This window comes from Girardinichthys multiradiatus, chromosome 19 (assembly GCF_021462225.1).
Source record: "Girardinichthys multiradiatus isolate DD_20200921_A chromosome 19, DD_fGirMul_XY1, whole genome shotgun sequence".
Classification (NCBI taxonomy): domain Eukaryota; kingdom Metazoa; phylum Chordata; class Actinopteri; order Cyprinodontiformes; family Goodeidae; genus Girardinichthys; species Girardinichthys multiradiatus.
Window position 1 is genome coordinate 37,721,772 of NC_061811.1, and position 14,732 is coordinate 37,736,503.

Sequence of the window (14,732 nt, forward strand, 5' to 3'; positions counted from 1 at the left end):
ATGAGAGATGAAAGGAACAATCATTTGAGTTTCATTGTGAATCTACCCCAGAGGTCCAAGCCTCCAATAGTTCAACTGTGATCGTCTCTGAAGGGGTGGTGCTGGAAAGTCGCCTAAAGATCCATGTGGACAAGCTGAAGGCAAACATTGAAGGTAACCTATAGAATCTGTCAGCCTTTTTGTTTCAATGATGTTGGAAGACATTGTGCCAAAAACAAATGTTGCTACTTCACCTTACTACATGTTTAACACTGTAACATACACACTTTGATCAGCAGTTAAACCAGCCTGCCACTGATTTTCATTTGGACATGTTGAAAACTTTAGCCACATGAGCACTGCAGCTCTCACATATCCTCTGAACCCCAAATATTCACCTCCGCTACAGCAATGGCCCATTGATTCCATCACTGTCTGTTGTTCTGGAATAAAGACCTGTGAAGTGCAACCCCCTGGCTAGTGGCATCTGATCTGGCGGATTCATAGAGCTCACTCCACTTAACTTCACACAGAATTGTATGGAGGACCAATCCAGCCATAATTAAGAATAAATACAGAACACCGGGCATCTGGAACAACCCTGACATCCTACACAAAAATAATATGATAAACTTTCCAGATTGGAGGAGTAAAGGAATTGAATACCTGTATCACGGTTTACTTGATATAGGACCCCAGAATGCAGACGAGCAGGCAGAGTGATGGTAAGTGAAAAAAAGGTTTAATTACAAAAACTCACACTCAGCAGGAGGCAGGAACAAAACAAACGGGCAGGCAAGACAGGCATGGCATGATCAAAAAAACAAGACTTGGTTTGAAAACAAGACATGAGCATGAGAAATGTCTCCGTGACGACTAACAGAACAGGTGTGAATATATGGCGTGAAAACCAGGCGGAGCAAGGAGACAGATTAACTTGAAGCAGGTGAACCGAATAAACTTAATTAACAGAACAAAACGTGACTGGAGCAAAACAGAGACTCTTGAACACAAACTAGAAAAACATGAAGCAAAAGCATAACCAGATCCGAAAACCAAACTTGACAAAACATGAACAAGACGACAAAACAAAAGCATGACCAGGAAAATAAACAGAAACATGATTCAAAACTTGAACAGTGAAAAACATAAGGAAAAAGGGGTGGCATGGAGTGGCTGCAGCATGTGGGGTGGAGGGGTTGTGTCCTCTTCTTGGATGTGGGGTCTCCGGCATTTGGATCATCTGAGCGGCGATGGTAGAGCTGAGCTGGATAATGTTTCTCCCTGGGCTATCGTTGCAGTGGCGGTGATGTGGTGTGTTTGTGTGGTTACGCTGCCCCAGGTGCTTGCCTCTGGCCTCTGACCTCTTGCCTGGTGAATTGTCCTGTCTTGATGTGGGGTCGGGGGGTTCCGTTGTGGGCACGATGCTCGGTGGTGTCTGCCATATTGCACCTGTGGGCGGAGGCTGGGGTGGCGTTGCGTGGGGCCCTTGCCTCGCCATCGTGGCGCCCTTGCCTCGCCATCCTGGCGTGCTGTGTGGTGTGGGGCAGGATGCAGCGGGGGTGCTTGGAGCGGGGCTGGGTGTGAAGCTTGCACTGTGTAGGGCCTGGACCCCTGGGCTCTGTCGGCCCTCTCTTCTGAGGGCTAATTTGCCGGATAGGACACGGTTATAAAAAAAATAATTAAATAAATTTAAAAAAAGATTATAAATAAATAAATACAGAAATAAATAACTGACTCAAGAAAATAATTACTGGCCCAAAAACTGCATAGACATAAATTAGAGTGTCATTAAATGCAACAAAATAATCAAAAGGAAGAGATTTATTCAATAATTGATCAATTTATAACATATAAATATATTTATATCTATGTTAATCTTTAACTATTGTAGCTATTATGTTTATTTTTAATTTAAACCACACATTTTTAATCATAGTTCTTTTTCTTGAACCTTCTTGAGCTTATTTTGCCTTTGTTTGTTTAATACAGTTGGATTTTTTTGCTGTTTTATTTTTCCTAGGATTTTTATTTTTTATCACCACCCAAATATATTTAAAACATGTCTTGTTCCCTAAAAATATTTTTTCTTCAAATTATTTGGCTGTCCTTTTATTTCTTAAGCACTGATATTTTCTCTTCTGATATATCCCTGTTGTATTTTCTTGCCCAACAGATTTCCCTGAGTCTATTAATTTCCGTCTTTTTTTGTTTTTTTGCATTCCTTGGTCGCGAGACCGAGACTGACGGGGCGGTCTTTGCAACATCGTCATCACCTCAGCGTCTCTCCTATTGGCTAAGGTCAAGCCTCTGGGAAGTTGGTGCTGAGTCTCATTATGGCTGTCTGCTTGGTTCCAAAAACGAGCTGCTAGCAGCAGCTAACTTTTGTGATGTTGCTAAAAATGTCAGGAGCGTTGTGGATTTGGTAGTAGATAGCGCTCTTTGACCATTTACTGTATCCTGCTGTCTCAAAGAATACGTCAGTTTGCCAAAGTACTAAGAGGCATTCACATTAACGGACCCTCTTTTAAAATAAAAGCATGAATCAGTAACAAACTCTATCCGCAATCTCACAAAGAGGAACATACTTTAAAAACGTCTATGTTAAATTTGGATCTTTAAACTTTTCTAATGATACTTAGTAAATATGGCAAATATTATACAGTATATCACCATATTAATAATCTTTTAAAAATAAATTGTCATTCAAGGATGATTTTTATCCTGAATAAGAGTGGTTTCCCTAGATATCAGTTAATATGTTTTAATTCAATTCAGTTCAATTTAATTCAATTCTGTTTTATTTATATAGCACCAATTCACAACACGTAATCTCAAGGCACTTTACAAAGTGAATTCAGTCAAAACATATAGATTTCAAGTTGCATACATACATTCCTACTGATTCTAATTATCAAACAGTGCAGTCAGATTCAGTTTATTATTCAAATTGGTTAAAATGTTTTTCTATCTAAGGAAACCCAGCAGATTCGCATCGAGTCAGTGACTTGTAGCAGTCACTCCTCCTGGATGAGCATGTAGAGACAGTGGACACTCGCTTACAAAAAATAAAGACATATGCTGTCTCTTTATCAATGTGAAAATGTATTAAGCCAATAGTCCATTTTACAATCAACCATGTTGGTCCAACAACTTTCATCTAATCATGCACTATTCTATGAAAGGGGTAAATTAACCAAAAAAAAGGATGCACACTGAGTGCAGATGAAGATCAAACCAGCAGTTTATGGACAGAAATGGTAAATTGACTTGGAAAATAGAACAAAATCAATAAACCGTGAAGCTCCCTTTTGTCCGGTGATGCGTGTTAATATCAGCCGTCAGCTAATAGAACAGTAGCCACTAACAGCTGATAGGGAATTCGTCTTGAGCAAAGGATCATTAAACTCTGGACGACAAACCCATGGAAACATACAAAGGCTATAAACTGTGAGACAATGGAGATGATCAGGACTCAGCACGAGGTTCAGATCGCAACCTCCATCTTCTCCGATTAAAACCCCTGATTTAGGATCAGCTGGTCAACACATTGTTGCACAGCCATGCTTCACAGTCAACAGTATTAGAACAACAAGCAAAGCAGTTCAATAACATTCATGCACAAAGAGTTAATACTTTGGATTAACTGGTGGTGGTCCTAGGCCACCTTAATCTACACCTCACCCTGGCCAGACTAGAGAAAAATCAAAATATTAATGAAAAAAACAAATTTACTTGATTTCAGGCTCTCCTGGGGATAGATATGAAGAATAAAAAGGGGGAGTAGTAGGAGTAGTTACGCGTCCATAAATAACCCAAAACGATCAACTACTCCGTCGTCTAAACAAGGAGAATATGATGAACCGTGGGAAATCGACTAAGACAAATAAGGAGGAAATTCGTCTCCTTGGAAAAACCTCTATGGGGTCTTCACCTTTGCCTGGGTAGCTGCTACGGTCTTCAATCAGGATATAAATCTTCTGATCTTCTTATGTTAGCAAGATTTCCATCTTTGTCAAGCTCTTCCAGGAATGGCCACTGTGGAGAACAAAAGTAAACCCGCCCGCAAGCTTCTATTTCTCCGGAGATTGCCTCCTTGTGTCTTATCGGCACACTACACCTGGAATTGCACTTGGCATTAGCTTCAGCTGGCGGTGACGTCAGAGCTCCAATGCATGCTGGGAGGCGTAGTAGCGGTTCGTTTCCTGCCAAAATGGATGATGGGCCAAGAGGGTTAAACACTGAACGACAGTGTCAAGTGTATCATCTCTAGAAGGAGAGCATTAAATTCTTGGTAGCAGCAGCTTGTTCGATGTCTTGCTTCAGGAAGAGGCCACAGCTAAACACAGAGCCAGGTCAGGTGTAGCTTCTAGGAAGAGAAATAACAGAGAGAACATAAAGTAAAAAGCAAATAATGCAAAATTGGAAAGTAGTATGAGAATGTAGCAGAGAGACTGAAAGTTGTCATAATATCCTCCAGCAGCCTAAGCCTATAGCAGCATAACTACAGAGATAGCTCAGGATAACCTAAGCCACTCTAACTATAAGCTTTATCAAAAAGGAAAGTTTTAAGCCTAGCCTTAAAAGTAGACAGGGTGTCTGCCTCACGAACTAAAACTGGGAGCTGTTTCTTCATGGAGGAGCCTGTTGGAATTATGATTATCGATTAATTAATATTTATCAAGAATTATAATTAACAATCATAATTTGACAAAATTAATTTCTTAACCAAAATCCTCATTTATGAATCGAAGCCAGAGATGTCCTCTGGTGTTGTAATTGTGGCTCAACGCTTTTGATAATTACAACCGTTAAATACTCTGTAATAATTGATAACTATTACCAGAGATGTCACTGTTTAATCAACCGTTTCTGCCGAAACGTGTGGAACTTTAACCATATTTTGACTGACAAATCACAGTTGCACAAAATACACACAAAACGCCTTCTCTTTATCTATGTGAATATTTATTAAATCACAGCCTGATACAATCCGCTCTTCTGATTTAATAATCTTCACCTACTCAAACATGCAAAGTTCTACACAAAAGGGCAAAATATCTAACTAAACAAAATAAAACAAAACAGCAGTGGGTGTGTATGAGATCAAACCAGCAGTTATGGCCAAAGTGATAATATGACAAGGGAATATGGTGTTGAACGAAGCTTTGGGAGCGCAGCCCCCCAGAAATGTAGCTCAGTGAGATGCACAGTCATAAACCTTCCCCCCCAGCAAGGTTGTAAACCCCGAGGACAAAGGGTAATAAATCTTTTGGCGGCAAGCCAGTAAGCAGTAATGTTGAAGACAAAGAAAATGGTTGATTTTCACCATAAGGTCATTATAGCAGTCCAGTTTCACAGCGCACCTGTGCGCAGGTGTTTGCACGGTAAAGACACACTTGCGAGACACGGCGGCCTACGAAAGTACCAGCAAGTTTCAAAACAATGGCATGCACATACAGAACACATTAGACTCTAAATGGCAACTCTAATCGCACTAAAATGTCCTACTCTATCCTGCCCACGCTATTCCTAATAAAGAAATAAAAAGAAAAATAAAAGGATGGGTTTTACTTTGTTGAAGTCTTCCTTCTGAGCAGAGGGAGAGAGGAGGAAGAGAAAAGTTGGAAGTTAATGTGCGTCCACAGTTAACTTCGGGAAGAGCGGTCAATCTTCGTCCTTTGGCCTCCTTGGCGAAAAGGAAAAATATGATCTGACCGTCAGCAGTTGACTAGAACCAAGCAAGGAGGGAAAGTTGCGTCTCCTTAAAACTCCGTGGTTTTGGTTACGTGTTAAACTCACGTCTTCGATCGGCAAAGTGAAATTTCTGGCCTTCTCATTCCAGAAACCTCTTTCATGAATTTTTCGTTGGCCAACGAAGGAGAATAAATGAAGACTCCACATGGGACCTCTTCTTCTCCAGAGAGAGATGCTTCAGTTGCGTGGTAACCGTGTCAAGGTCTCCAGCTGAAGGCAGCTTCTTTCAAATGTTCGCCTTCCTATATTGCCTCCTGTGACGGTACAAAATGGCCAATGACGTTGGAAAGGCATAGTGGCGTCCAGCAACGTGCAAATGGTCCAATATTCAGCAAACAAGTGGTCCAACAAGCCTGATAACTAAAAGATCTGCCTCCCATTGTACTTCTAGAGACTCTAGGAACCACCAGTAAACCTGCAGTCAGAAATAATTGCTTTGTTAGGAATATATGGAACAGTCAGATCTCTGATGTATGATGGAGCTGGATTTAGAAGGTCTTTATATGTGAGAAGGAACATTTTTATTCTTTTCTGGATTTAACAGGGGTCCATTGAAGGGAATCTAAAATAGGATAAATATGATCTCTTTTTAATTTTCATCAGAACTCTTGCTGCAGCATTTTGAATCAGCTGAAGGCTTTTAACTGCATTTTGTGGACATCCTGATAGTAAAGAATTACAATAGTCCAGCCTTGAAGTAACAAATGCATGGACTAGTTTCTCAGCGTCACTCCTGGACAGGATATTATTCATTTTGTCAATATTCCGGAGGTGAAAGAAACCTGTTCTTAAAGACCCAGGTCCAAAGACAACAACTTCCAACTTGTCTGAATTTAGAAGAAAATTTAAAGTCATCCAAGTTTTTATGTCTTCAAGACATGCCTGTAGTCTATCTAACTGGTTGGGCTCATCAGGATTTATGGATAAATAAAGCTGAGTATCATCAGCATAACAGTGGAAATATATCACATGCTACCTGATAATATTACCTTTTAGAAGCATATACAGGTCCTTCTCAAAATATTAGCATATTGTGATAAAGTTCATTATTTTCCATAATGTCATGATGAAAATTTAACATTCATATATTTTAGATTCATTGCACACTAACTGAAATATTTCAGGTCTTTTATTGTCTTAATACGGATGATTTTGGCATACAGCTCATGAAAACCCAAAATTCCTATCTCACAAAATTAGCATATCATTAAAAGGGTCTCTAAACGAGCTATGAACCTAATCATCTGAATCAACGAGTTAACTCTAAACACCTGCAAAAGATTCCTGAGGCCTTTAAAACTCCCAGCCTGGTTCATCACTCAAAACCCCAATCATGGGTAAGACTGCCGACCTGACTGCTGTCCAGAAGGCCACTATTGACACCCTCAAGCAAGAGGGTAAGACAGAAAGAAATTTCTGAACGAATAGGCTGTTCCCAGAGTGCTGTATCAAGGCACCTCAGTGGGAATTCTGTGGGAAGGAAAAAGTGTGGCAGAAAACGCTGCACAACGAGAAGAGGTGACCGGACCCTGAGGAAGATTGTGGAGAAGGGCCGATTCCAGACCTTGGGGGACCTGCGGAAGCAGTGGACTGAGTGTGGAGTAGAAACATCCAGAGCCACCGTGCACAGGGGTGTGCAGGAAATGGGCTACAGGTGCCGCATTCCCCAGGTCAAGCCACTTTTGAACCAGAAACAGCGGCAGAAGCGCCTGACCTGGGCTACAGAGAAGCAGCACTGGACTGTTGTGGTCCAAAGTACTTTTTTCGGATGAAAGCAAATTCTGCATGTCATTCAGAAATCAAGGTGCCAGAGTCTGGAGGAAGACTGAGGAGAAGGAAATGCCAAAATGCCAGAAGTCCAGTGTCAAGTACCCACAGTCAGTGATGGTCTGGGGTGCCGTGTCAGCTGCTGGTGTTGGTCCACTGTGTTTTATCAAGGGCAGGGTCAATGCAGCTAGCTATCAGGAGATTTTGGAGCACTTCATGCTTCCATCTGCTGAAAAGCTTTATGGAGATGAAGATTTCATTTTTCAGCACGACCTGGCACCTGCTCACAGTGCCAAAACCACTGGTAAATGGTTTACTGACCATGGTATCACTGTGCTCAATTGGCCTGCCAGCTCTCCTGATCTGAACCCCATAGAGAATATGTGGGATATTGTGAAGAGAACGTTGAGAGACTCAAGACCCAACACTCTGGATGAGCTAAAGGCCGCTATCAAAGCATCCTGGGCCTCCATAAGACCTCAGCAGTGCCACAGGTTGATTGCCTCCATGCCACGCAGCATTGAAGCAGTCATTTCTGCAAAAGGATTCCTGACCAAGTATTGAGTGCATAACTGTACATGATTATTTGAAGGTTGACGTTTTTTGTATTAAAAACACTTTTCTTTTATTGGTCGGATGAAATATGCTAATTTTGTGAGATAGGAATTTTGGGTTTTCATGAGCTGTATGCCAAAATCATCTGTATTAAGACAATAACAGACCTGAAATATTTCAGTTAGTGTGCAATGAATCTAAAATATATGAATGTTAAATTTTCATCATGACATTATGGAAAATAATGAACTTTATTACAATATGCTAATATTTTGAGAAGGACCTGTATATAGTAAAGAGAACTGGCCCAAGCACTGAACTTTGTGGTACTTCACAATTAACCTTGGAGTTTGAAGATGATTTATCATTTACATGTATCTGTCAGAAAAATAAGATTTAAACTAGTAGTGTTCCCCTGGTCCCTACAGCATGTTCCAGTCTTTCTAAGAGAATATTGTAATCAATTGTATCAAATGCAGCACTGAGATCTAACAGGACAAGTACAGACACAAGACTATTATCTGATGCCAGGAGAACATCATTAGTGACTTTCACTATTGCTGTTTCCATGCTATGATGAGCCCTGAAACCTGACTGAAACTCTTCAAACAGGTCATTGCTGTGTAAATACTCACACACTTGATTTCAACTATTTTCTCATGTATTTTAGATAAGAACCAAAGATTGGATATAGGTCTGTAATTTAGTAAATCATCTTGATCAAGCGAAGGTCTCTTAAGGTTTAATTACTGCTACCTTAAAAGCCTATGGTACATATCCATTTACTAAGGATAGATCAATCAAATCTAGAATGGGGCTTGTAATCAGAGGGAACACTTCCTTAAATAATTTGGTTAGGATTGGGTCTAACATACAAGTTGAAGGTTTATATGAAGCTAATATTTTTGATAACTCAGGAAGCTCCACCGGATCAAAGCAGTCCAAACACATCCGTTTCTACAATTACCTCCAGTGCTGTCTCACTTACTGATGATGAAGTAACTGAACTTGATTAAGTAACCTACTTAATCAAGTTCAGATTAAGTAGGAATCCTCTAGGTGTGTAGAGCGCCATTTTCTCTCCAATTTTCTTACAATGTGCTTTTAAGTACGTAGCCCTGAATTAAACCAGGGAGCCAGCCTCTCATGTATAATTGCCTTCTTTTTCAAGGAAGCTAAATTGTCTAATGCACTACGCAGTGAGAAAGTAAGACTATGAACAAGAGATTAAATTTGTGAAGGGAAAGACACAAAATTATTGCTCTCATCTGTGTTTTTCTGTGATAATGAGGAAATAAAAAATGGAACAGATTCTTTAAAGGTTGTTACAGCATTGTCTGATAATGATCTACTGAAATGTTTTTTTCAGGTGTGGAGAACTCGGTTAAATTAAACTCAAAGGTTATTAAAAATGGTCAAACAGGACAGGGTTATGAGAAAATACTGTTAAAGGGTTAGGTTGGACTTGGTTTGTGTTTTTGTGTTAACCGTTCTTAGGTCTATGGTTTCCTTTATTGTTAATTAGTTCCACCTGTCCCTTATGCCTCCATGTCTCCTTGCCACACCTGTTCTTAGTTCCTTTGATTACCTGCCTTTGTTTTCTCCCTGTATATTAGTTGGTCTGTGTTCTTTGTTCCCCGCTGGTTCCTCTGTCACTATTCCTCATTCACTAACCCTGTTTATGCTCAGTTTTGCTACAACTGTGTACACATGTAAGTTTTTGGCTCGACTCATGTTTGTACTTGTTGGATTATGTTACGTTTTGGAGACCTTTAATTAAAGAAAAGTCTTCCTCTCATCATGCGGCTGCCAAGCTCTTATCTGCACTTTGGTCCGATCCAAACCCAGAACGTGATAGAAGTGACATCTAGAGATGATGCGGCTTCATTTTACACAGCTATTATTTTTTAATGGCGTTACATATACAGTAAAAGATTAACAGATATTGCCATATTAGTATTGCTTTAATTCTGAAATTCCACATTAGATGTGTATTACCCTTTTAAATGTTTATAAGGAGAAGAATCAGCCTGGGACATCGTTATTTTAAAAGGATTATGGAAATGTTGAGCTATGCATACATTTCCCATGTTTAGGGGGTTTTCTTTATAAATTCCACATCAAATCTGGATTAAACCTTTTTAGTGACATCTATAGAAACTGAACTGTTATATATCAGCGCTTAAGAAAAGCGCTGTGATATATAATTTGGAAAAATACGTTTTTGAGGAAATAGTATGTTTTAACCATATTTTGGTGGTGATAAATATGAAAGAATAAAAGGGCTAGGAAAAATAAAACAGCAAAAAATTCCTCTAAATAGACATCTTTATGAGGCCTTAATTTCAAACTCAATCATCTGTATTAAATAAACAAAGGAAAAATATAGTTCAAGAAAAAAGTATGATTTAAAATTAGTGGCCTAAATAAAAAATAAGTGTAATAGCAAAGATATAAATTACAATAGTTAAATATTAACATAGAACCATATATATTTATATGTGATAAATTGATTAATTATTGGATACATCTCTTCTTTTTATTATTTTGTTGCATTAAATAGTACTCTAATTTATATATCTATCTACTTGTCGGCCCTCTAATTATTTTATTGAGTCATTTATTTATTTCTGTATTTATTCTTAATTATGGCAGGATTGGTCCTCCACAGCACACCACTGACAACCCTTAGCTGTTCTCATACACCAGATACATACTGTTTCCCTGAGAATTCGTAATGAAAAAATATCAAAACACGATCCAAACTCAACTTGTCAAGATTTGTTATAGTAAAGGATGTAGAATAACATTTGAGACAAATTAGGGTCTAGCACTGGTACTGATTGGCATACTCCTAACCTCCCCAAGATGCATGAAAAACAGATGTCTTAGAGGAATGAAAAGATTTAAAATAGGAAGTCTGTTTTAAAGAGCAGTAAATCTTTCTCATTGGGAAATTAACATTTCAGTTTTATTGATCATATTTTCTTCCATTTCAGGCCAGGTTCATGAGTTGGAAAATAAAATTGACTCCAGTCACCAACACCTGGAAGAACTGAGTTCTGCTGCTGGTCAGACAATTTAATAAGTCACATTATCTGAATATTTCATTTTTATCTAACACAAATGTACTTTTTTATAGTTTCTCTGTCCTTTAACATGAAACATCTCCACTGTTTGCTACAGAGAATCACCTGAATGAGGCTGAGAGACAACAAGCAGAGCTGAAGAAACACAACACAGGTAAGCTGTATATTTGTAAACCTGTTTTAAAATAATTTGCACAAATGATGCAAGCAATCGAAAGACAAACTGTGTCTCTATCAAATACAGTGTTTCTTATGTATACAATAATGTTTTTCCTCTCCTGTACTATCAACAGTTAAGACTAAACACCGTTTAAGAGTCGTATTTCAAACCAAGGACATGATATGTGTTTTTGACAAAGAAAAAGCTAAAAAGTAGGCCTTACAGTTCTTTTAGCATGATGTACTCTGATAGTCCTAAAGAAAATCTAGATCAACCCACTGAATAACTCACTTAATTACTAAAGCTCTGCCAATCTACCAAGACATGGACATCCACCTAAACTGATAGGCTAGGCAAGAAGAATATCAAAAAAATAGCAGCCTAAAGGTCCATGGTAACTCAGGAGGAGCTGCAGAGATTCGCAGCTCAGGTAGGAAATGTTAGTTATGCACTCCACAAATCTGGCCTCTATGGTAGCGTGGCAAAAGTAAGCCCTATAAAATCACATTTGCAGTTTGCCACAAGCCATGTAGGAAACATGCGGAAGCTTTGTGATGACTCCAAAGAGGAATTTCTTTTTTAACAAACTTCTTTACATGTGTGGTAAACTGAACATATGTGTGCCAGTTAGTTTGTTTATCAATTGGTTAAAATAATTCTAATTCTAATTTTAGTAATTTTGATTATATTTGTGGATATTCTTCAGAAACAAAGTTTTTCAAACATGAAACAGAAAAATGGCATCTTAGAAATGAAAAGAGTTAAGACATGTAATGGAGTCATCGATGTTTAGCTGTAAGAAGGACATTTTAGAAAAGTATCTATTCATAAATTAAGTTTATTGACTCAAGAAGAAATGAAAGTGATATGAAAAAGGTTCTCTGAGGAACTTCTTTGTATTATTGTTTTTCTGTTTGTTTTTTAGAGTTGATGAGCCGAATGAATTCTAGTGAAAAACGGTTGGAAAATCTGAAGATGGTAAACACAGGTGATGATGTTTACTAACCTATTAATAATTAAACACATTTTAAAAGCAGGTCAAGTAATTAAAATACAAAAGAAAAAGCTGATTTGTTCTGTAGAAATGGGGGTCAGACTAAGATCCACTGAGGGACAGCTGGACCAGTTGAAGAATCAGACTGCAGGTATCATCATCAAATATTGTGTTTGGTTCTGTTCATCCTTAATAAAATCATTGAATGAAACACTGATTTCCTGCTTAGTTCTGGAAGTCAGACTGCAAGTTAATGACAGTTTGAGGACACTTAAAGCTGAACATTTACCATGATGTGTTTTATTTAGAGCATGCAAACGTATATCTATAAAACTGAATATCCAGTGAGAAACACAACAGATAAACCTGCAATTCATTGTTAAATAGCAGATTCGTCGTCGTACTTGTCGTCGTCGTTGTCTTCCGCTTATCCGGGACCGGGTCACGGGCGCAGCAGACTCAGCAGAGACGCCCAGATGTCCCTTGGGAGCCCAAGGCGTTCCCAGGCCAGCCAAGAGACATAGTCCCTCCAACGTGTCCTGGGCCGTCCCCTGGGCCTCCTCCCGGTGGGACGTGCCTGGAACACCTCCCGAGGAAGACGTCCAGGAGGCATCTGGTATAGATGCCCGAGCCACCCCAACTGGCTCCTCTCGATGTGGAGGAGCAGCGGCTCTACTACGAGCTTCTCCCAGATGGCCGAGCTCCTCACCCTGTCTCTAAGGGAGTGCCCGGCCACCCTACGGAGGAAGCTCATTTCAGCCGCTTGTAACTGGGATCTCGTTCTTTCGGTCATGACCCAAAGTTCATGGCCATAGGTGAGGGTAGGAACGTAGACTGACCAGTAAATTGAGAGCTTTGCTTTTCGGCTCAGCTCTCTCTTCACCACAACGGAATGGCACAGTGCCCCCATTACTACGGCAGCCGCACCAATCCGTCTGTTGATCTCCCGCTCCATTTTTCCCTCACTTGTGAACAAGACCCCGAGATACTTAAACTCCTCCACTTGAGGCAGGAACTCCCCTCCAACCTGAAGAGGACAAGCTAACCTTTTCCGGTCGAGTACCATGGCCTCGGACTTGGAGGAGCTGATCTTCATTCCAGCCGCTTCACACTCAGCTGCGAACCGCCACAGTGCATGCTGTAGGTCTTGGCTAGAGGCCAGCAGGACCATGTCATCTGCAAAAAGAAGAGACGAAATCCACTGGTCCCCAAACCAGACCCCCTCCGGCCCTTGGCTGCGTCTAGAAATCCTGTCCATAAAAGTTATGAACAGGACAGGTGGCAAAGGGCAGCCCTGCCAGAGTCCAACATGCACCGGGAACAACCCGACAATGCGGACCAAACTCCTGCTCCGCTTGTACAAGGACCGGATGGCCCCTAATAAAAGGCTCCCGATTCCATACTCCTAAATTACTCCTGGAGCACCCCCCAGAGGGCATCATGAGGGACACAGTTGAATGCCTTCTCCAGGTCCACAAAACACACGTGAACCGGTTGGGCAAACTCCCATGAACCCTCGAGCACCCTGTAAAGGGTATAGAGCTGGTCCAGTGTTCCACGGCCGGGACAAAAACCACACTGCTCCTCCTGAAGCCTGGGTTCGACTATCGGCCGGACTCTCCTTTCCAATACCCTGGTTATGTAGGGGGACCAGAGTCTCCCTACATAACCCCAGACCATCACCCCAGTCTGCCAGTCCGGAGGCACTGTCCCCGACCGCCACGCAATGTTGAAGAGTCGTGTCAACCATGACAGCCCAACAACATCTAGAGATTTCAGGTACTCAGGGCGGATCTCATCCAACCCCGAAGGCCTGCCACCGCGGAGCTTTTTAACCACCTCAGTGACTTCAACCTGGGTGATGAAAGAGTCCAACCCCGAGTCCCCAGCCTCTGTTTCCTCCCAGCTCCACTATAAACATTGTTGGCGAAGCACTGCTTCCCCCTCCTGGGGCGCCGGACGGTTTGCCATACATCCCTGGCCGAGGGCTCCGCCAGGCGTTCCCAGCAGCCCCTCACTATGCGCTTGGGCCTGCCAAGTCTGTCCGGCTTTCTCCTCCTCCAGTGGATCCAACTCACCACCAGGTGGTGATCAGTGGACAGCTCAGCCCCTCTCTTCACCCGAGTGTCCACAACATGTGGCCGAAGGTCTGATGATACGACAACAAAGTCGATCATCAACTTCCTGCCTAGGGTGTCCTGGTGCCAAGTGCACTGATGGACACCCTTATGTTTGAACATGGTGTTCGTTATGGACAATCCGTGACTAGCACAGAAGTCCAATAACAAAACACTACTCGGATTCAGATCGGGGAGGCCATTCCTCCCGATCACGCCTCTCCAGGTGTCACTGTCGTTTCCCACGTGGGCGTTGAAGTCCCCCAGCAGAATAATGGAGTCCCCGGGAGGGGCACTATCCAGCACCCCCGACA

General features: G+C 41.1%; 1 protein-coding gene across 1 annotated transcript in view; it reads left to right on the forward strand.

Annotated features, from left to right (window-relative positions):
- Positions 1–14,732, forward strand: part of LOC124855747 (myosin-2 heavy chain-like) — a 57,884-nt gene that overhangs the window by 20,649 nt on the left and 22,503 nt on the right. The window contains exons 5-9 of the mRNA XM_047345804.1: positions 52–153; positions 11,058–11,129; positions 11,245–11,301; positions 12,233–12,295; positions 12,390–12,452. Of these exons, the coding sequence (XP_047201760.1) occupies positions 52–153; positions 11,058–11,129; positions 11,245–11,301; positions 12,233–12,295; positions 12,390–12,452 (357 nt within the window). The remainder of the gene's footprint in view (positions 1–51; positions 154–11,057; positions 11,130–11,244; positions 11,302–12,232; positions 12,296–12,389; positions 12,453–14,732) is intronic.